We start from the raw sequence: 21,354 nt of genomic DNA, 5'->3' as shown, positions 1-21,354 counted from the left end.
GACACATAGTATCGCTTACTATTCTCTCATCATACAAAGCAGATATCTTTCGCCCAGTCTCCACTGTGTTTTTTTTTTTTTTTTTTTTTTACGGAAATGAAAACGGTGAAAATATAATTATAATATTTATATATGAACTATCATTGATTGAAACGAAAACTTTCGTAAAACGTAAAGCAAAATGTTACTTTTCAAATGATGCATAAATAAAAAAAATTGTCATCATATTAATTTTTACAACCAATGCCATCTATGAAAAAAATAGCGCGAACTTTTTTCACAACCTAATATATTACAACAAAGTTAAAAATGCAAATTTATGGTGATGCAACAAAAAAATATATTTACATTGATTAACCGCTATGAACTTTTAGTTAGACGAATCCGATTGTCGCTTAACGATAGTTATGTAAGTCAAAAGATTTCCTGTACGGGCATCGTAATCGAAAAAAACTTTTCAACTTAATCCGCTATATTGTTCCTGACCTTAGAGCCTTTGAACTTTTATCGAACGATACGCACGATTCCATCTTTTCACGTATCATCCGGTGACCTTTAAAAGTTACTTGGAAACGAGAAACGTATCCGGAAATAATTAAATCTACTCGAATCTCGCACATTCAATTATCGTACGAGGGATGAGGGATTTGTAATCTATAACGAAGATTCATGGATGCGACATACGTACCGATTACAGTTTCCATTTTCCGACGCAGAGCGATGCATCCGAATTGAGCGTGACCCGGAACGAAGAGATGACCGGACCCGAAACCCGGGTCCAGGACTCTCTGCAATAACGATCGGACGCCGAGTACCTCGTCCCGGACAGCCGGGACGATAAAATTGCGAAAAATTACTGGCACGCACCTCCGGTTGAGCCGTGATAGAGCTGATACGGGTCGCGAAAGGGAGGCTGCGAAACTGCGAGATGAGACCGCGGAGCGCAACCCTCTGTGCGCGCGCGCAGCATCCCCGGAAGCAGCCCGGCTAGATCAAAAGGGTAACCCTCGGGACCGCTTGTGCTCTTCAAGTCGATGTCGAGATATTTGCGCCTGGTTCCCGCTTCTTAATTCTCACTCGCTCGACCACCCTAAAAGTACCGTCAAAGTGCAGATTTAAATTGTTTATTAAACAAAATTTCTAAATTTTTTATATTTATGTTAAATAATTTAAATTTAATTTTTTATTAAATTTTTTTTTTTTTTTACCTAAATCTATCTATATCATAAATCTATCTATATCATATATATATATATATATATATATATATATATATATATATATATATATATATCATAGATATATCATAGTTTTTTTTAATTATTATCCAAAATAATCTTCTAGTATAAAATCATGTGATAAATCATGTGTATCATACATGTGTGTGGGTGTTCTATTATTTTTATATATCAATATATTATTGATATTTTTTATAAAAGAAATATTTTAAATAATTTCTATAGCATTGAACCATGTTTTCTTACTTTTTTAAATATAAAAAAAAATAGCAAAAGATGGATATATTTTTCTCTAAACATCTTAAAGACCAAAATTGTTATATAATATATAAAAAGTTAGAATTCGCGTCAAGGAAAAGATTCAACTGTATTTTTAATAATTTGCGAGCAATAAGATCTTGCCTCGAATCTAATATCCGCAATATCCTGCATAATTAATGAAATAGGCACTCGTTTTTTAACCAGCGATTGAATATTCATGGATTGGATAGCGACTTGACAATTAAACTTCTAGCGCTATCTGTTGGTATTAAAAAATAATGAATACGAAATGCAACACGTTGACATTTAACACGTGGCGGCATCTGTCAGTGATGTAGAAGATACATTGACCGCGATCAGCAAACACATACATGCACTCACCTTCTCTCCAATCTCCAAGCTGCAAGTCTCCAATCTCTCTCATTGGAGATTCGGTACTCCGTGCAATATATAATCGCGCAGAATGGCACGCGGATAGTCGAGTATTTTTTACATTTATTTATTTTTTCACGGACGCGTGCGCTCTTGGGAGACACAACGATGGCGTCAACTTACATCAAGGACGAGACTGGTAACGATCAATTATTCTCTGCATCGCGATCGGACTTGCTTCGTCGATTACGCACCGGTTCTAACCTCGAACATGTAAACAAGCGTAAAAATGAACAGTTTCGTGTAATAATAGATTGTTCTTTTTTACGTGCTGTTGTATAATCAATCTTGACAAATTTTCACACGTTTCAAACTCGGCGATCTGTTTTCGAGATGATTGCTATGCTATAGGATCCTTGCACAAACTTGCAAATGTATTAATTTTAAGACTTTTTATTTACATTTACAATATTTTTGTAAGTCTAAATACCAATTAATACACTTGTCTAAAATTAAAACATTTTGTATAAATATATTCACAATATATTATTATAATTAAGGTATTATTATTTTTAGGCACATTTATCCCAGCGAGCCAACGACCCGATGGTACATGGCGTAAGCAACGACGTGTGAAAGATGGATATATTCCTCAAGAAGAAGTTCCACTGTATGTCTCATAATATCTTTCAATATTTTTATTTGTCAATCATTATATTTATTTCTTATTACATATTATTTCTTTTATAGATATGAAAGCAAAGGAAAGCAATTAGTGAAGAAGCCTTTATATCCGGTGGGTGCTAGCCCAGAATTTATTGCTGAGCACAAAGCCAAACTAGAGGCTCTAGCAGGAAAGAATAAAGTAATCCCTGGTACGCAAGCAAAAACGCAAGAAGGATCCAAAAAGAAGAAAAAGAAAAACAAATCTAAAGCGGTCGAACCTGTTGCCGAAGGATTATCCAAACTATCGATCTCAGAGCCTGAATTTCATAAAGAAGTCTCAACTCATAATAATGATAAGCCGTTATCCACTGCAAAACAAACTACGACAAACAATATAATTAAAGACAATTCAAACACTACACAGAAAACAACAACTGATCCCCAAAAAAGATTAAAAAATTTGCGCAAAAAGATTAGAGAAATTGAAATGTTAGAGGAAAAAATCAAAACTGGTGCTTTGAAAAATCCTGATAAGGAGATACTTGACAAAGTGGCACGAAAAACAGAGATTTCCAAAGAAATAAGAAGATTAGAAGCTTCTTTGTAAAGGAGGATATTTAATTAGAAGTTTTAATGCCATCCAACCCTAAAACCTTGTCGACAAGTGTGTAATTCTATTTATTGATAAAGCAAATCTTTATTCCTTCCAACGATCGGCAATTTTACATACAGCAACTGCATCATGTATTCATTACTCTTGTTTACTCTGCATAGATTAATATCATTGATAAATATATTTATAACGTAATGGTATATTATACCATCAATTTTAATACTCAATCATGTAAACATTATAGGTATACACACATTCATACATATATAGTATTTCCTCAATAACAGAAAAGTGCTTAGAATTTGCTGCTTTCTGTTCAGTAACAACAAACTTATTTAACTTATATAGGACAGAAATTGTGCCATAAACCTTTACAGCATTTTGTCAAAAATGAAAGACAATAACAGCGAATGAAACGAGAATAAGAGCAAATAATTTTTGATATTAAAGTTTTAGCATTGTCAGATAATGCTCCAGATTTGCAGTTTTGAAAACTATAGAAAGGGAATTTTTTTTCTCACAATCAAATGAAAAATTTTTTGTTAGCGAGAAAATACTATGTATATTCATATAAAAAAAGAAACGTAACGTGTGAAAGTTTTAATACAGACAAACGGAGTTTTCGTTAAACGAAATGTCTTTTGCACATGATTCAATAAAATAAACGATTTTAGATGGGTTTATGTCAATCCACCAGATACAAGAAATATATATTATCCAAGAAATTTATATGTAAACATCGGTGAAAGATTGTTTTAATAACAATTATTATGCATTTAATGAAAGATAGAAAAAAACTATCAATTTATAATATTAGCAAATAAATCCAATTGTATAAAATGATATATAAGTACATTACGTTTTTGTGAAAGAAAAAAATAAATAAATGTTCTTAAAATTATTACAAAAATTTTTGTTAATAAGATGTTTATATAAATAATTTTATATATAGCAATTGAGTGTAATTGAAAGTAATTACTATTAATTTCTTGAAAGTAAAATGAAAAATTATGTATAAGAAAGTGCATTTACTCATCGAGCACATATAACTAAAAGAATATCCAAATAATTATATATAATACTGTATTATTTTTTTTTTTTTGTTAAAGAAAAATAATATAATATTATATATAATTCTATAGGACAGAAATTGTGCCGTAAACCTTTATAGCAGTTTGACAATAATAAAAGATGACAATAATAGTGAACGAATCGAAAATAAGAACAAATAATAACATTAAAGTTTATGTCCCGATGCATAATAGCGCATAGTTACAAATAAAAAACTATAAAACTTGTTTCAAAACTTTTCGAAATTTAATTCGATTTGAATTATTTTGAGACATGCGCAGAATAAAAATCGTTATCGCGTTCTTTATCACTTGCTTTCTCACTCTAAACACAAAGTCCAGTTCATTTGACATTTAAGTTCCGTATTTCGTTCGATCGACCAATCAGGACAAGGAATTTTAGCATTCGGCATTTACGTACTAACGTATATGCGCACATACACATACAAAAGGGTGAGATTTTACAAGAAAAGAAAGTAATTTACTTCGCAAGAAAAAACACGTACGATTATGATTTCTCGCTTTTGATATCAGTACAGTTGTAATGAGAACACAGAAGTCTTTAACTTAATGGATCAGAAAATGCAAAATGTAGGATAAAGAATGAAGCTCTTTAAACTAATAGTACATCAGAAGAATTTTAGTGGAGAAGATCTAATAATCAATCCGAAGGATTATCCTGGTATAAAAACCGGCGATGTCGTCGAGATCTATCATCCTGAGGATGAATTCAGTCGCTTGCTGTTGCAAGTCACCTCATTCAAAGAGGATTTGCAGGGACGTGAGACCATCAGTGTGGAGAATAACGTAGCAACAATGTTTCAGTTGAGAACGTTTGCTGATGTATATATGAATATAGTAAATCCGGATGATGTAGCTCTAGATTCTATAGAACTGACCTTTAAGGATCAATACATGGGACGCAGCGAGATGTGGCGTCTGAAAAACAGCTTGGTACATATTGTATTCTTTGTTGCACGTTTGTGATTGATGTACCTATGGTACATCTATATATATGCATTTATGCAATATACATAGATATATTTTATGTTTATTCCAGGTAAATACTTGTGTTTATATCAATAAAAAGATAGAGTTTTGTGGCGGTAGTATACGATGCCAAGTATATGAAATGTGGTCACAGGGTGATCGTGTTGCTTGCGGTGTTATAACAGATGATACTAAGGTATGTCCAAAATGGTATAATAATCATTATATCAAACTCTGAACTCTATTATAAAAGCAAATGTAATTTTCAGGTAGTATTTCGATCTTCTACGAGTATGGTATATTTGTTTATTCAAATGAGTTCCGAAATGTGGGATTTTGATATACATGGAGATCTTTATTTTGAAAAAGCTGTAAATGGATTCTTGGCAGATCTGTTCCAAAAATGGAAAAAGAATGGCAGCAATCATGAAGTTACAATTGTACTCTTTTCAAGAACTTTCTATAACGCAACTAGCTTGGAGGAATTTCCAAATCACATGAGAGAGTGTTTGCAACATGATTACAGAGGAAGATTTTATGAAGATTTTTACAGGGTTGCAGTACAAAATGAAAGATTTGAAGATTGGAGTAATATCCTTGTACAATTGCGTAAACTATTCACTGATTATCAAAAGATTGTTTTAGAATATCACCAAAAGCCAGGTATTAATATACCTAAGGCAGTAAATTCCACTGCTGCACAAGGCAATTTTCTGGAAGTGTTAAATATGTCTTTGAATGGTGAGTATTAAGTAAGGAATGATAAAAAAATTATGTAATTTACTTACCCTATTTTCTCATGTTACATTTATCATTTTATTTACATTTTTACAGTTTTTGAAAAACACTATTTGGATCGCAGTTTTGATAGGACTGGTCAGTTATCTGTAGTAATTACACCTGGAGTTGGAGTTTTTGAAGTTGATAGAGAACTAACAAATGTAACAAAGCAAAGAATTATTGACAATGGTGTAGGTAGTGACTTGGTTTGTGTTGGGGAACAACCACTACATGCAGTTCCTCTGTTGAAGGTTAATATACAGAGATACATGTACATATAGAATTTATTATGTGCTAAAATAATGGGTAAAATATTTGATTTTAGTTTCACAATAAAGATTCTTCTACAAATGCACCAGATGACTATAGTATGCCTCACTGGATAAATCTTAGTTTTTATTCCACAAATAAAAAGATTCCTCATTCCACGTTTATACCACGAATAAAACTGCCACAAAGAGTATCAAAGCATCCAGCTGATAATGAAAAATTGCACTGCAAAACCAGACTTTTGCAAGAAGAGCCAAGAGAATGTCTCCATAATACCTTATTCGATTACGATGCTTATGACGCACAAGTGTTTCAATTACCAATTGTTCCTACTTCAAGGTAAATTAGCAGTAAATAGTTTTTCTTTTAGCCATATATTTTCATATATCAAATATAAAACTCAATTGTTTTTAAACAAAACATTATATATATATATTTTTTTTTAATAAAACATTTATTAACATATAAAATTTAAGAAAAAAATATATAAATGTAATAAGAAATATAAATTATATTATAAAACTTTACATATATGTATCAATTTGATAATCTTATTATTTTATTAAATTTTATCAAATTATTTATATATATATATATATATATATATATATATATACATATATATAAAATATATATAATTTATTATTATTTCTTGTATAGTGTACAAAGGCTAAATACAAGAACGAAAAAAACGAGTGTAGCGTGTATCGAAACACACAACAACGGTCACTTGTTGAAACTCTTGAAACGTAAAATGTCAGATCCTGATATACATCATCCTCCTCCTGAGACGCATTCACCACCAGTTGTTGCATTACGGAGTGCGGCAATAACGATACCGCATAAAATGGATGACGATAATAGCGAATCTAATGAGGATAAAACTGGTAAGCACACACACGTACATGATCAATACATGATAAAAATTTTTACACTTTAAAACTATAATTTCTATTAAATTACCACGACAACTGCATCCAGGTGTATCCAGGACACCGGTCAAGAGCGATTTAACTGATTCAGAGATATCTCCGCCCTTTAGACCTGTTGTTGGTAGTGCTGGTAGCCCAACAAACTCAATTTCTCAACCGACGAATATACTCAGGCCTACAAGAGCACTAATTAACCCTTTTGATCCATCACACGTTACTATTAAACTTACCAGCAATAGACGGAGATGGACTCATATATTTCCAAAAGGTAAATTAATAATTTTTTTTTATATTAATAACTTATATCTTGGTAAATTCATAATTAACTTTTCTCGCATTGCCTTGATTATAAATGACAAATATTATTTATAAATTTAATCACAATCGATTACAATTTCATAAATTTATAAAATTAATCAAGATTATATATTGTTATAATTCCAGGACCCACAGGAGTGCTAATACAACAACATCATTATCAAGCTGTTCCAACACAGACATGTTCAGAGTCACATAATGAGACTACTCCATCAACTATAAACGGGTCTCCAATGGAGATTGGAACAAACAATTCAAATCAAATGTCAAGATCAGCATCCCAAACAGGATTTCAAGATTGTTAGTATTTAATATGTTATATTTAATCATGGTAAAATGAGGCATTTTTAAGATATGTGTGGAAATGTAAAATATATGATGTAAAATTTATTATTTTTTTACAGGTATAAAAGGAAAACCACTGCGATCTAATTCTTCTATAATTAACGGAGACAAAGTTGCAAATCCCTCTTCCACTATGATGAACAAAAGTCTAACTCTCTTATGGGGTGCCACTGGTGAGCAAGAGTGGACGCCCGCGCTAACAACAGGTTTGCATCCAGTGTATTTTTGATAATTATTTGAAAATTTATCTATACATAATATTTTACAGGAAATGCTAGACATATTAGAAAGATATTATCATACGTCCAAATATTTATTTTGTATATTATTCTTTTTAAAATTATTAAATTATAATAGATAAAGTTATAATACAGGCATAAACATGTATTATAATATATACTCATGTATGTACATATATATTTTAAATTGTTTAAACTGCTTATATTATGTAATAACTTTTTCTATTACGGGTTGAAAATTTTAGAAAGAACAATATATGCACGTTGAAAGGTGCCTAATTGCACACTTTGAATAACTTTTAAATTATGCATTATATGAAAAATTGTTACAGAACATAATTTACAAGTTATTCAAGGTGTGCAAATTAAGTATCTCACTCTGTATAATAAAATTAAATTTTATCCTATAATATATTGTAGATTCTAAAAATGCAACAAAGTTATCGACTTACCGTGATTATCTCAAGTTTACAGCTTAAAAGAGAGAATTCTTAAATAATCACACAATTCGAAGATTAGTACTTGATTGAATAGCAAATTATTTACATTACACATAACATATAATTCCAATGTCTATAAGTTACATAATGCTTTTTGTGCATATTGTGCTTTTTAATCAATTTACTCAATTTTTTTTATATATAATTTAAGTAACATAAACGTTAATATTTTATAAACAGGAGTGGTTTTATGGTTTTGGCTTCAAATTACAAGCAGTTTTGAATAATTAAAATTAATTCCCTCCCTCTTCGTGCTTTATATTACAAATATAATATTTATACATAAATATAAATATATGCCACATATATAATATGTATATACGTAATGTATATTACAATCGTCTTTAAATAAGAAATCGGCGCAAACAGAATGGCATATTTTGGTATAATTAGTACAGATTTACTCCTGTTTACAAATATTTTTTCCTTCAAAAATTATATTAAAATATATTTATACATTTAATATCAAAAGTATGAGAGCAAAGAAATTAATAATCCATTATAATTTGACATTTAAAGAAGAATGAAAATACTTAAAAATTAGATTTTAAAGGTGTTACAAAACATCACCCATTATTTCATTCATAAAACTTGGTATGTTTACTGTTCTAATGATGATGCATTTTCATAATTTTTTATTTATATTTTATTTATTTAATTTTGCATTTATTTTTTATTTGAATAAAATAATTTATAGAGCTTTTTTTAACACAATTTTACAATTATGTTCTTAGAAAATTATATCTCTGTACAGACAGATAATCACACATCCAAATATATATATATATATATATATATATATATATTTTATATATAGCTATAAGAAAGATAAGTTTTCGCAAAAAATATTTTTATTCTTAAAAATATAAATATTTATTTCTACAAAACCATTAATCATCAATTTAAATAATGTTATTACATTTATTTCCATGCTATGGTACGTCTAATTGGGATACAACGCTGGACGCATTGATACATGTGTGATGTACAACTATGATGTCACTTATGCTGTTTTACAGCAATCATAGGTTAGCGCCATACTCTATTAGGGATTGATCCGGTTACGGTATTTGTTTATAGTAAGAACATTAGTTCAAAGTAGGAGTATCGCTATTTAATACTTCTTCATTATTTCTTTGCTATATGTGTTTTTTTATGTATTTGAAATCTGCATGTGTAATATATATATAACAAATTTTTTTTAGAGAATTTCAAGTAATTTTTTTTTATATTAAAATAATATAAAATAAGTATCTGTGACATCTTCGATCTGTTCTTTTAAGTTTGCTTTTTATTAAAGCATAATGTAGGCTTTGCCAGCTTAGATAGCTTTTAGTTTCCATCTATCGCATAAGTATCTTATAACTCTTTATATATTCCTTGTTGAGCATATTTCACAAATTGCTTATGTTTTTGTTAATTAGATCTATGTTATTTCACGCGTAAAGCTTATACTTTTTTGTATTACTAATATAGTTACTTGTATCAATTTATGTGTCTTTTTTCACTAACAAATTATGCTATAGTATTAATCTCAGTTTTCATATTTATCTCTGTTTTCATATTTATTTTACAATATATTGAATTTATCGTATGTACATTTATATACGATATGTAGTTGTTTATGAAGTAAGGCTTATTACATTATATTCTCTCTTTTCTGTAGATCTAATCGAGTAACTTTATTGCACCAAAACACAAAAAGAAAATAATGCACATCTATTTTAGATTTATTAAATTTTCGCTTTACACGTCACATGACTAAATAACGCAAATTGGCATATCTTTGATAGAAATATGTGTTAGAAGCAATTATATAACTAATAATTCTCAATAGCATGTGTTTAGGGAGAAACTTATATATATATATAATTTTTATCATATGTAAATTTATATGTCATATGCATATACGTATGATGCATTTAACATTTAAAATATTGTTACAATACATATGATAAAGAATTACATAAAGAAAATTAAAAAAATTTTTTAATTTCTAAATACAATAAATTATATAATATTAAATATAAAAATTTTTTATACGCATAAATTTTATAAAATTTTATAAAATTTTTTAGCAAATTTTTCTAGCAAAATTAAATTTTGATTAAAGTAATTTAACAGAACAATTCAAAGTAATTTAAATTTTATTTTATATTTTATAAGATTTTTTAACACTGCTATTAATATATACCATATTGTAGATCATTCTATATAATTGACACATAAATAGTTTTTATCGAGAGGTAAAATACATTTTTTCTACTGGTAAAGGGACGTCAAATCGGTGATGCAATAGATTCTCGATAATTTAACGCTTAATTCTCTGATTTCTGCCGATCACATATTGTTCAGAACTAAAAACTTATTGTCTAGAAAAAAATCATATCGTATTCTTTATTTCTGTTGAAGCAATTATTTAATAGATACAACCAAAATATGAAATAGTTTCATCTAGTGCTCCAATTTCTGTAATTTCCATTTATTTCAAACAAATGATATATTAGTCGAGTATCTATTCTTTGCACCTATAAGGAAGAAATAGATATTGAGTGAAGATAAGTATAAAAAAGGAGCAAGAGGAATATTGTCGAATATAAAACTAGAAACAGATATTGATCTTGAAATTATATGAACAGTTTCTATATAACTGTGATGAAAGATTGATATGTATATTCAAAAAGTTATCTGTTTCTTCTTGCACAGATATAATATGACGCTTCTTTAATACTAATTTTGATTATTTTCAAATTTTATTCGAACAGGGGTCGATTGGAAATCTTTAACAATCCCGGCATGCCTACCCATCACTACAGATTACTTTCCGGACAAACGAAGTTTACAAAATGATTACCTCGTGTCGGACTATAATCTTTTACCGGACGATGTTAATGCTGATTTTGCTCAACAACGAGCAATATACAAAAGGCCACTCACAACTGTGGAAGTGTTTAAAGAACTGGTTTCACAACGCTTGGCTCAAGTATAAATTTAACATTAAATTTTTGTAACATGTATAATTTATTTATTTATGTGTTTAGAATTAATTACACGAGTATTACGTTATTTTAAGGGTTTTCAGCTAATTATTTTACCGTCGATTAATAAGAATCAAAGCAACACAAGTGGCAGCAATGCCGCTCCCGCGATTAGTAATGTGATACGCGGCAGACAAACCGAGTCCGAACCTAAAGAAGAATATCTACTTAGCATTGGAAGAATTTTTCATAAAATATCTTTGTTTGATAATTCTATAACAGTTACGAGATATCGTCCACGGTAACTATTTTTATTAACTAACAATGGTAAAATCTTTCAACAATCAATTTATTACACTGGAGATCAATAGATTTATTTGCGCACTTGACTCTCATATTTTAGTTTCGCTTAATCGTATACAATTACAAAACATTATCACAATATTGCAAATACAATTTTATTGAAATTTTGCCACTTTTTTTCGTGTATATATATATATATATATATATATATATATATATATATGTGTGTGTGTGTGTGTGTACAAAATTTTCAGAAATTTTCAAAAGTTTTTTAAAGTCGATACTACATGAAAGAAGATAAAAAAAGAACTTGTAGTGTCTTAATATATAATAAAAAATTATTAAATAAATTTTATTATAATCAATTGTTTTCCAGCGCAATTGGTTAAACGATATACATGTGCAAGAAATAGCTATAGCAATAGTATAATTTAATTTTGTTATATAATATTATATTGTTGGAGTTATTCTATTTAAGAGAGAGTTTTTTTTAATATGATATTTTTGAAAACAATATTTTACATTTTATAGACATCCTTATCCGCCCTTCAATATTCATTATCGATATCGATTCCATGCACCACATCACGACACGTACGAGGTGTCGTGGGTGTCTTTCACCACGGAGAAACTTGAGACATACAATTGGAACTATCTGGATCATTATATTTGCACACGAGGCCACACTGATTTTGCCTTGGTCGAAGTGAGTAGAAGCTGACAGAGGAGGTTCAAGAATTTTGCATATCTGAAATAAAAAAAAATACTAACATTAGTATATTTTATTTCTAAGGCCCTTAAGTATTGGAGATTTCGGGTATTTTTATTACCATTACACAATCCTTCGACTCGGAAAATTCTGGAGGGTTCTTTAAGATGTGATATATACGCTCCACTTAGTAACGTCGAACAAGCGTCATTGATGGATGGCTTCCTGCGCTTCATCGAAGGATGGCTAAATAAGATACGACGGCCGAACCCCAACAAAAACTTGGTAAATTTCTCTGTCTCTAATATTCGGTAGGTGTATATAAAGATGAAGTTAATGAGAGATCTCTGAATTATTAATTTATTTTAATAAGAATTTTGAAAATTGTATAATAATTTAACTGTAACAAGTCATACATAGAAGAGACGTTCCAAAAAGTAAAGCATTAGCATAATTTTATTCTGGAATTTTTCTTTGCAGCTATTTGTTTTTATTAACAAGATTTCTTAATCTTTGACTTGTTTAATTAATTTTTACATTAAATTTTTGTCGTTGCATAGAATACGGCCAAATTTGCTGCTGATATAAATCTTTTTAGGACGTCTTGTTATATTTATAGATATTTTAATTGCAGTTATTTTGTTCTCTACCTGCAACGTAATATACTTATTTAAAATTGCTTGATAGTTTTTGTTATATAATATTATATTGTTGGAGGAGTTATTCTATTTAGTTTTTTTTTAATATAATATTTTTTAAAACAAACAAGAGAGATATAAAGATCACATTTTATATACAGAACATAAAGTATAATTCTTAAAGAGCAATTTTTTTCTGGAATATCTCCTCTTTATATTATATTTGAATGTTGCATGCTCACATTTAATTGATTTGCGCAGATTTATTTTAATGCTTTTGTTAATTTTATATATTTATATTTTATTAACTTTTAAATTATGCAGTCTCTGTCAGCATATCTATTATAACATAAAACATATAATCTTATTAGTAAAACAATGATTTGTCAAACTAATTTTAAAACTCTGTAGATAAAGGTAACGCGATATGCTGTATAACATGCTGAAAAAAAAAAATAGATACATATTATTATATATATATACAGGGTGTCCTGTAATTGGTGAAAAACCTGCTAATGGCAGATTCTTGAGATCATTTGATGAGACGATTTTTCTTGAGCGAAAATGTCGAGGCATCGATAATTTCCGAGTTATTATAAGCGATTGAAAAAAAGGCGCTTTTCGCAAACTAAACTTTTTGGAGTTGAAAAATTATCAAAATTACATTCTTTAGTTCATTTCAAATAGAGTTTACTCTAATAGAATTTTAATTTAAGACTTAATTGCAAAGATACATAATGACAAAAATTGGAAACTTGCAAAAAATTATAACGTCTCTCGATGAAGAAAAATCGCCTACAAATGATCTCAAGAATCTGTCATTAACAGGTTTTTACCAATTACAGAACATCCTGTATATGTATGTATGTATGTATGTATATATACATATATAAGACATTAAGACACATAAAATTAGAAAACTAAAAAGGAATGCACGGCTTTTTACAAAGCTTTGTTTGACACTTTGCGTTAACGTCGACCGTATAACATATATATACAATAGCAACATTCAGCAATTAATTTATTACTTAACAATATAATACCTCTGTATTATACGTACGATCGTTCCGAAATATACATATCAAAGTATCTTACGAGAGACATATGTTGGCAGATTGAGATCAAAATCCACAAACAATTATAGTAAATAGAATCACTATTAAAAAAAAAATGTGTACAAATTCGATATATATATATATATATGCGATAAGTACACTTGTAGCTGGAATGTTTGTATGGGGAGGGATATTCAGCATGATATGTTTCAGAGCCCCACAGCTCTAGGTGGTGTCCCCCCAAGAGATCCTGCCTCTCATTTGACCAGACGCAGGCACAGCACGAGCCTGATATTCCTCACTAACCAGGTATATCCTCCCCTCCTGTAGCCTCGATACACAGAGTCCAGCTGCTCTCGTATGAAATTCTCTCTAAGCGAGCTTCCGATGAAGTTGATTAGCGAGCAGGACGATAAAAAAATTTCTCCGGAAAATTCTCCTTCGACGTACATTATCGTAAATAATAACATCGATTCCCGATTTCGAATATTGTGGATAGAGTAAAGTTGCATCAGAGGATATTTTGCAAAAATAATAATAGGAAAAGGATTTTTGAAGATTGGGACAGATGCTCTTTGGCTCTGTGTCGCGTAAAATTAATTTATTGCAATATTATAACTCTTTATATACTAATTTTAAAACTTCTCTTTCTCTCTCTTCCTTTCTCACTTTCTCTCTCTCTTTATGTTTTCTTTTTGTGTAATTCCTGATTCCTGATGCAATTTTACGCCATCTTTAAAGCATCGCTAGATATATCCGAATTTCGATAGCTTCTTTGATACGTGTTACTTGGAATGATCAAGCAGCTTACACTATATATATCACGATAACTGTGATCGTGCTTGATATTTTTGCATTGAATGTGCATCTATGATTTTAGCGAGCTTATCCCGTTATGCGTGAGATGTTACAATGTTTGATTTACACTCTTCTCTTGTTATATATATAATACATATATGATAGCTAATACCTTCACGACTACGAGAACATTTCTTAATGTTGAACGTCGCATTATACAGTTAGATACAGACATACATTCTCACGATCATCTCAGCTTAATCATTACTATTCACAAATTATATTATCCATACATGTCATCATACTTTCCAGACCAGTCTAGTCGGCAGCTCTCCTTTCAGGGAGCGACTCGGAAGCAACCGTCTGCCGGAGAAACCGAGACCAAGGTTTGAACATATCTACCTTGATGATTTCAACATTGTTGCTTTATATTTGCAATCTTTACCGGTGTAGTTTTTCCGACTACTTTTTTTTTCAGTGAACTATTCTAAATCGGTGTTTGATGGTTTTTTTTTACTTTATTTCCGCTTTATTTTCACACATTATGTACATTACAGATGTGTTAGAGATATGGCTTATACAATATAGTAGTATCGCGATGATTATGATTGATATTTTTGTATTGAATAATGCAATTTATAATGATTTTAATGCCTTACATTTTGAATGTTAAATATCACATTGTGAAGCGCGACACTTGCATCATAATGTATTTAATTTACTCGATTTTGCGAAACATATGTTACCTTACAATGCTTTATATTTTCACACATTTAATGATGAAACACAACTTATTTCTGTTTAATATAAAAAGTATATTTAAATATTGAAAAAAGAAAAAACAGACCGACGTTCAACATTAAACTCGCGTTGAAAATATAAAGCATTAACACAAGTCTCAATTAACCATTCTTTGACGCTTTGTTTTTTAATACGTGTGTATGTGTGTGTATTTTTTCTTTTCAGTTTAACATTTTTGGTGATAGATAATCTGGCTAAAATTCTCAGGTGCAGCTAAAAAGGGTGCAGTGTTTTTTTAACATAAGCACGTTGCGTGCGATGTTGATTGATTGTTCACTCTGCTGTCATCATGCATGTGTTTTATTTTGCGAAGAGTGTTGATAGAAAATATACTCAAATATCTTTGTATATTACAACATATATCTCGTTACACGGTATAGGGAACGTAACGATTGGAGTGCGTAACAAATTATTCTTCTTCGGCACACTTTTTATTCATATGCTCATCCTTTAACGTCTGATTTAATAATATCTGCCGTGATATCTCTCGATTAAATATATAATATCTTCTCGTAGAGTAGCCAGATTAGCATTCAGAGGAGAATAAGAAAAAAATCGACGAGAGAATTCTTGTAATATATATAGTTTCTGTACCTTTCAACTTCCTTCATTTTTTCCATTTCATTTTTCGACTGACATGCCTGGGTGGAGCATATGTACAACGTACACCGAACTAAAAAGCTATTTCGGTTTTTTTGAAGACGCAAAGTTAAAAGTTAACGGCGTTTACAGGCGTGTACCTATGCTCCGTACCCCGTAGAAAATTTTGGTAGTGAGTGAGGGAGTGACGGGGGTTTATACTCTCCTTTGTACAGGAGAGGCATGTAGTGAATACCGCTGCGGCTGCTCGCACGTGCCTCGACACTCCTCGCCACGTGCCAAACAGGTTGGTTCTCACTCTCTCTTTCTTTCTCTCTCTCTCTTATTTCTTTCGATTCAGATTAAGAAAGTAGCAAGTTACTCAAACGCACGGGTTTTTATTTTCCCCAAAATATGTATATAATATATGTATATAAACCTACAGATTGTTCCAAAACCATAGAGTTTCCTTTTAATATTAGATTCTATTGAAGGTCAATTTGTAGACGATTTTTCTCTAGCAAAAATATCGAAACATCAATAGTGTTTGAGTTATAAGCGATGTGAAAAAGAGATTTTCGCAAACTACACTTTGTAGATTAACAAAAACTATATTTTTTTAGTTAATTTTAGGTGGAGTATTTTGATAGGAATAATTATTAGTTTGAGGCTTAGAGGGAGAGTTACTAAAATATATGATGAAAAAAATTTGAAACTTGCAGAAAATTACAATCTTCTTCAATATATATATAGTAAGATATACATATTCATATTAGGAAAAAAACCGACTTCAAAAATTGATTAGAAAATTTGCTATTAAAAGGACATCCAGAGGTCTTGGAACATTATATGTATATATACACAGTTTCCCTTGGACTTATTTTATTGTCTTTTAATCATACGTACTATATATATAAAGGACTACTAAAAGTATCTAATGCACATCGAATAAAAATCATATGTTCTTTTAGTAAATATATGTTTTTTAGTCTTTTATTAAAATTTAAATATTAAAAATCTTAGCAAAAAAATTTTTAAATTGCTATAAAAAGCGGCCTACTAATAAAGTAAATTTCTTTTATTTTTTAGAAATTGTAAAGTTGCATTTGTCTGTGATTGAAAGAAATTTCGGTGTATTTCTGTGTATCTCTTGTTTTTAATAATTTTGTAAAAATAAAATTTGTAATAATTTTTTATATAAATGAATTAAAATAAAAAAAGTAATATCATTTTGCGAGATTGCACAAAGTAATGTTGCTCTCTTAAGCGTGGTATGTGTTTTTGTCAAATTTTTACCTAATGTTTGAAGTAACACGAGGTGCGTGGCAAAAAAGAACATATGTTCGCTTGTTTTAGATACCGATAACACAAGTCGCTTCGTAAATATTGCTTTTTCTCTCTTACGCTGGTCTGATCATCTAAATAAATGCTTTTCTCTTTCCTGGATTCAGATCTGGTTCTAAAGTAATGGACAGAGGACGTGTATCGCCCGCCAGTGAAGCCGTTTTGCCGTTGTCACTCGAGCAACAGCAACAGGATCATTTCGACACTAATGACGACAAGTATGAAAGGCATAATCATTAATTCAAACGAGCGAATGCGTCAAGTTTTTAAATATAATTTTTTTTTTTAATAGAATTGTTACTTATAATATACAGAATGATTCGTTCGATATGCTAATCACGAATTGTTCATTGTCAGTGTTAAAGTCACATTAATTATATCTGTATTAATGATCATTCTTGTTTAAAAATAAGCAATCTTCTTTGGCACATACATTGACTTTTTTGATACTATAAATTTACAGACATTTTGATGATTATACATCTGTCTCTTTCACAGTACGAACATGGAGTTGACTAAGATAAAAAGCAATGCAACGAACCTGGAAATTTTGGAAGTCATGAAGCATCCTCAAAATGGTGTCGGTTTCTTGACGCAGCATCCCTCACTTCCAAGCCAAACGTTTGTTAGCGCCGATGCGATTCAATGGTTAAATAATCACATGGAAGGCGGCGTGGGGGTCGAACAGGGTATCAATATCATGAAGGTATAGAAACTCGGAAATTTTTTTTTTATCTGTTTATAATCTGCAAAATTTAATATTGTTAATATTTTTAATTTCAACTTAAAATGTAAGATATATCGGATTAAGAAAAAGATTTTCTTACATCAAATATACAAGAAATATATCAGTTTCTCTCTTTGCATATGAGATTCTATTTATAAAATAAAGAGATTATTTCCTTAAAAATATTTTTACATATATCTTTAATTTTAAACGAAAGAAGAAAAAGATTTCATTAAAGCATTATTGATAAGCGTGTTGATAAGATTAAATTAGTAATTTATTTCTATGCAGGGGATGATTCAAGATAAATTGATATGCCATGCATCCGGTGATTTCTCAAAACCATTCGTCTTAGGATTTTACTTGTATCACATTGTGCAAGATAAAGAAAATCAAAAAGGTAAATAACATAATCAGCATTGTCAGAATTTTTATTTTTGATTCGCGGTTTAACTTTGTATTTTTCCTTCGCAGCCGCGGATTATTCAGCTCCGCTCGGTGATCTACAAGGTTTCGAGAATGAGTGGGTAGAAGTGGAAATGAGATCGCCAAAAGGATGGTGCGAAGCAACGTCTTCGACAACATCGTCGACGATATCATCTCCCATAACTATACCCAGTTGCGACGCCATTGATGAATCCGACGTTCCGCCTTTTCTGAGAGACGACATCGATTTGACGGAATCGATAGATGATAGAACAGGTAAGAATATCACGTGGCACATTGACTTATATGTTCCTCAAACGAATGTCGTCTCTTAAAATATGAGAACGCATCGTATTTAGTAATTAATTTTTAATTTTTAGAAATAATTTTAGATTAGATCTAGTATAATCGTAAAACAATACAATTAATCTATCAAGATATTCACACGGACATAAAGCTAATCAATATATTTATTGGTCTAATATATTTGTTTTCTTTTAGTTTCACTGTATAAACACACTCATCTTGATATCGATATCAATAATAAAAGTGATAGAATCGAGTGGGGTCATCTAAGATATCAATCTATTTACAAGGTAGATCATTCCTATGAACTTGTAGTACAATGGGTAGCATCGTCCGGCAGTATAGTAGCTGATTTGGTAAGTAAAAAAAAAGTTCTTTCCTTTTCTTTCCTTTTCATCGTTTTGATTACAAGATTAGGCAAATTGCATACTAATATCGATTTTTTTTGCAAGATATTTCTTTGGCAACGCAAGGCTCAGATGTGCGGGATACAGATGGTGCCCATTCCCAGTGACTTGTTAGCACTACCATATACCTTGAAGAGCGATCCTCTTAGAGGGCCTATTTTTATACCGCTTGATACGGAATGTCTGATAGTGAATAAGCGATATCTCTTTGAAGGTTTGTTTTAATTAAATTTTAGCTCATACAAATTTTTATTTTGAATCTGTCTAATTTAATAATGATAATAAAAATGCACATTTACATAGAATTCCGAGAAGATACATACGCGCAAAGACTGTTTCTATTCCAAGAAGCGATTCTGCAGCGATTTGGCTTTGTACCGTGCTTAGTTGAAAACATTGATGATCGTCAGTATGTACACATCACGGGCAATGCGTTTATATTAGTGCCATCCACCACGAATACTCGGCCGCGTCCACGTACCGGTACGAATATCGTGCGGCGCAATATGGGACAGAAGAGGTACCCAGTTCATCCGGATCAGCCGAGTCCACACGAAGCGTACATTACCAGACACGTTAGTGGAAAAAATAAGGACGATCATAGTATGGATCGAAAAGTGAGTGATTTTAAATAAAAGTCTTTTCTAATCTACAAAAAAAATATTTAAATTCGATGTGAGTGTGTTCATTCGCACATTGCACGATACAAAATGTTTCAATTATATTGCAGATGGGTTTTTTGTGGTCATGGAATCATATGATCAGTCGAAAATGGAAGTCATTATCCACTTCAGCGGGCGACGAATTATTTCAGAAGAAAATCATACAGGATTTTCGACATTTCTGTTCTAACGGAGATAATAGACTGAAACAATTTTGGGAATCTTGTTGGGAGTTAAAAGAGAAAACTTGTACAAAAACAAAGTAGCAAGATATTTTGTCGTCGAAAAGATTTATCATTAATCATACATAAAAAATGAAAAATTTCATCAAACCATCCATCATATAACTGTTAATCTCGATTCATCAAAACTTGATATATTTATATAACATAACTCTAAGCAGGATGAATAGATATGTTTATATTGTATATTATTTGTGAAGTAATTAGGAAAAACTGATGCACAGATCTCAATGGATATTATCAATTCAAGAGCAGGAAATGCTAGAATATTTTTTAAAATAAATTACAATAAACATGAGAAAATATTGAAAATTACACTTTTGATACTTGTTGTTCGCTATCTTTCTCATCTAATTTTCATTCCTTTTTCTAGAAAACCTACCTTACATTCCATCATTTAAGTATATCTATAATTTTTTTATTTTGAGAACCTTCCATGAAGATAATTTATATAAAATGTAGGTAAAGGAAAATTTATTGAAATTTTATTGCACTGATTTTTTATGCGTTGAAAATTGAAATAATAATTATAATTCAAATAATTCTTTGAAATACCTAATTGGAACGCGATCGGACAGACTATACATGTTAAAATAAATACATTTTTGAATGAAATTTTTAGAAAGTTATTTATATTAATACTCATATATGATGTGTGAAAAGAAAAGAATTTATATCAAACTTCAATATCTCCACACACACACACACAACGCACACACTCAACACGCCCCTTAAAGGATTCGCTATTGTTATTCAAAAAGTACAGCATCGGATTCATCATGGAT

The 21,354-nt window shown here is 30.2% G+C and overlaps 3 protein-coding genes across 9 annotated transcripts in view; 2 read left to right on the top strand and 1 right to left on the bottom strand.

Annotated features, from left to right (window-relative positions):
- Positions 1-982, bottom strand: part of LOC140673950 (uncharacterized) — a 28,330-nt gene extending 27,348 nt beyond the window's left edge. Inside the window, exon 1 of one of the 2 annotated variants that reach the window (XM_072907247.1) lies at positions 689-982. The gene's annotated coding sequence lies outside the window, so the exon portion shown is untranslated. The remainder of the gene's footprint in view (positions 1-688) is intronic. The other variant, XM_072907409.1, reaches the window with a different exon arrangement.
- Positions 983-1,864: 882 nt separating this feature from the next.
- Pym (partner of Y14 and mago) lies at positions 1,865-4,060 on the top strand. Its single transcript, XM_072897342.1, has 3 exons — positions 1,865-2,070; positions 2,448-2,541; positions 2,622-4,060. The coding sequence occupies exons 1-3, from the start codon at positions 2,040-2,042 to the stop codon at positions 3,142-3,144; spliced, it is 648 nt and encodes a 215-aa protein (XP_072753443.1). The 5' UTR covers positions 1,865-2,039; the 3' UTR covers positions 3,145-4,060.
- Positions 4,061-4,638: 578 nt separating this feature from the next.
- Positions 4,639-20,868, top strand: Iml1 (GATOR complex protein Iml1). 6 transcript variants are annotated; one of them, XM_072894819.1, is made up of 24 exons: positions 4,639-5,174; positions 5,281-5,406; positions 5,480-5,951; positions 6,045-6,241; positions 6,316-6,599; positions 6,921-7,147; positions 7,242-7,460; positions 7,637-7,810; positions 7,915-8,061; positions 9,614-9,622; positions 11,360-11,577; positions 11,668-11,873; positions 12,407-12,581; positions 12,669-12,869; positions 14,491-14,586; positions 16,692-16,762; positions 17,907-18,017; positions 18,298-18,505; positions 18,818-18,926; positions 19,001-19,228; positions 19,454-19,614; positions 19,711-19,879; positions 19,969-20,282; positions 20,396-20,867. In XM_072894819.1, the coding sequence occupies exons 1-24, from the start codon at positions 4,824-4,826 to the stop codon at positions 20,591-20,593; spliced, it is 4,671 nt and encodes a 1,556-aa protein (XP_072750920.1). In that variant the 5' UTR covers positions 4,639-4,823; the 3' UTR covers positions 20,594-20,867. The 6 variants fall into 6 exon arrangements, with proteins under 6 accessions (XP_072750920.1, XP_072750911.1, XP_072750947.1 ...); XM_072894810.1 differs by lacking the exon at positions 16,692-16,762 and adding an exon at positions 15,388-15,461; XM_072894846.1 differs by lacking the exon at positions 14,491-14,586 and having other exon boundaries at positions 20,396-20,868.
- Positions 20,869-21,354: the final 486 nt, after the last annotated feature.

This window comes from Anoplolepis gracilipes, chromosome 1 (assembly GCF_047496725.1).
Source record: "Anoplolepis gracilipes chromosome 1, ASM4749672v1, whole genome shotgun sequence".
Taxonomy (NCBI): Eukaryota; Metazoa; Arthropoda; class Insecta; order Hymenoptera; family Formicidae; genus Anoplolepis; species Anoplolepis gracilipes.
This window is presented reverse-complemented; position numbering and strand designations above follow the sequence as displayed.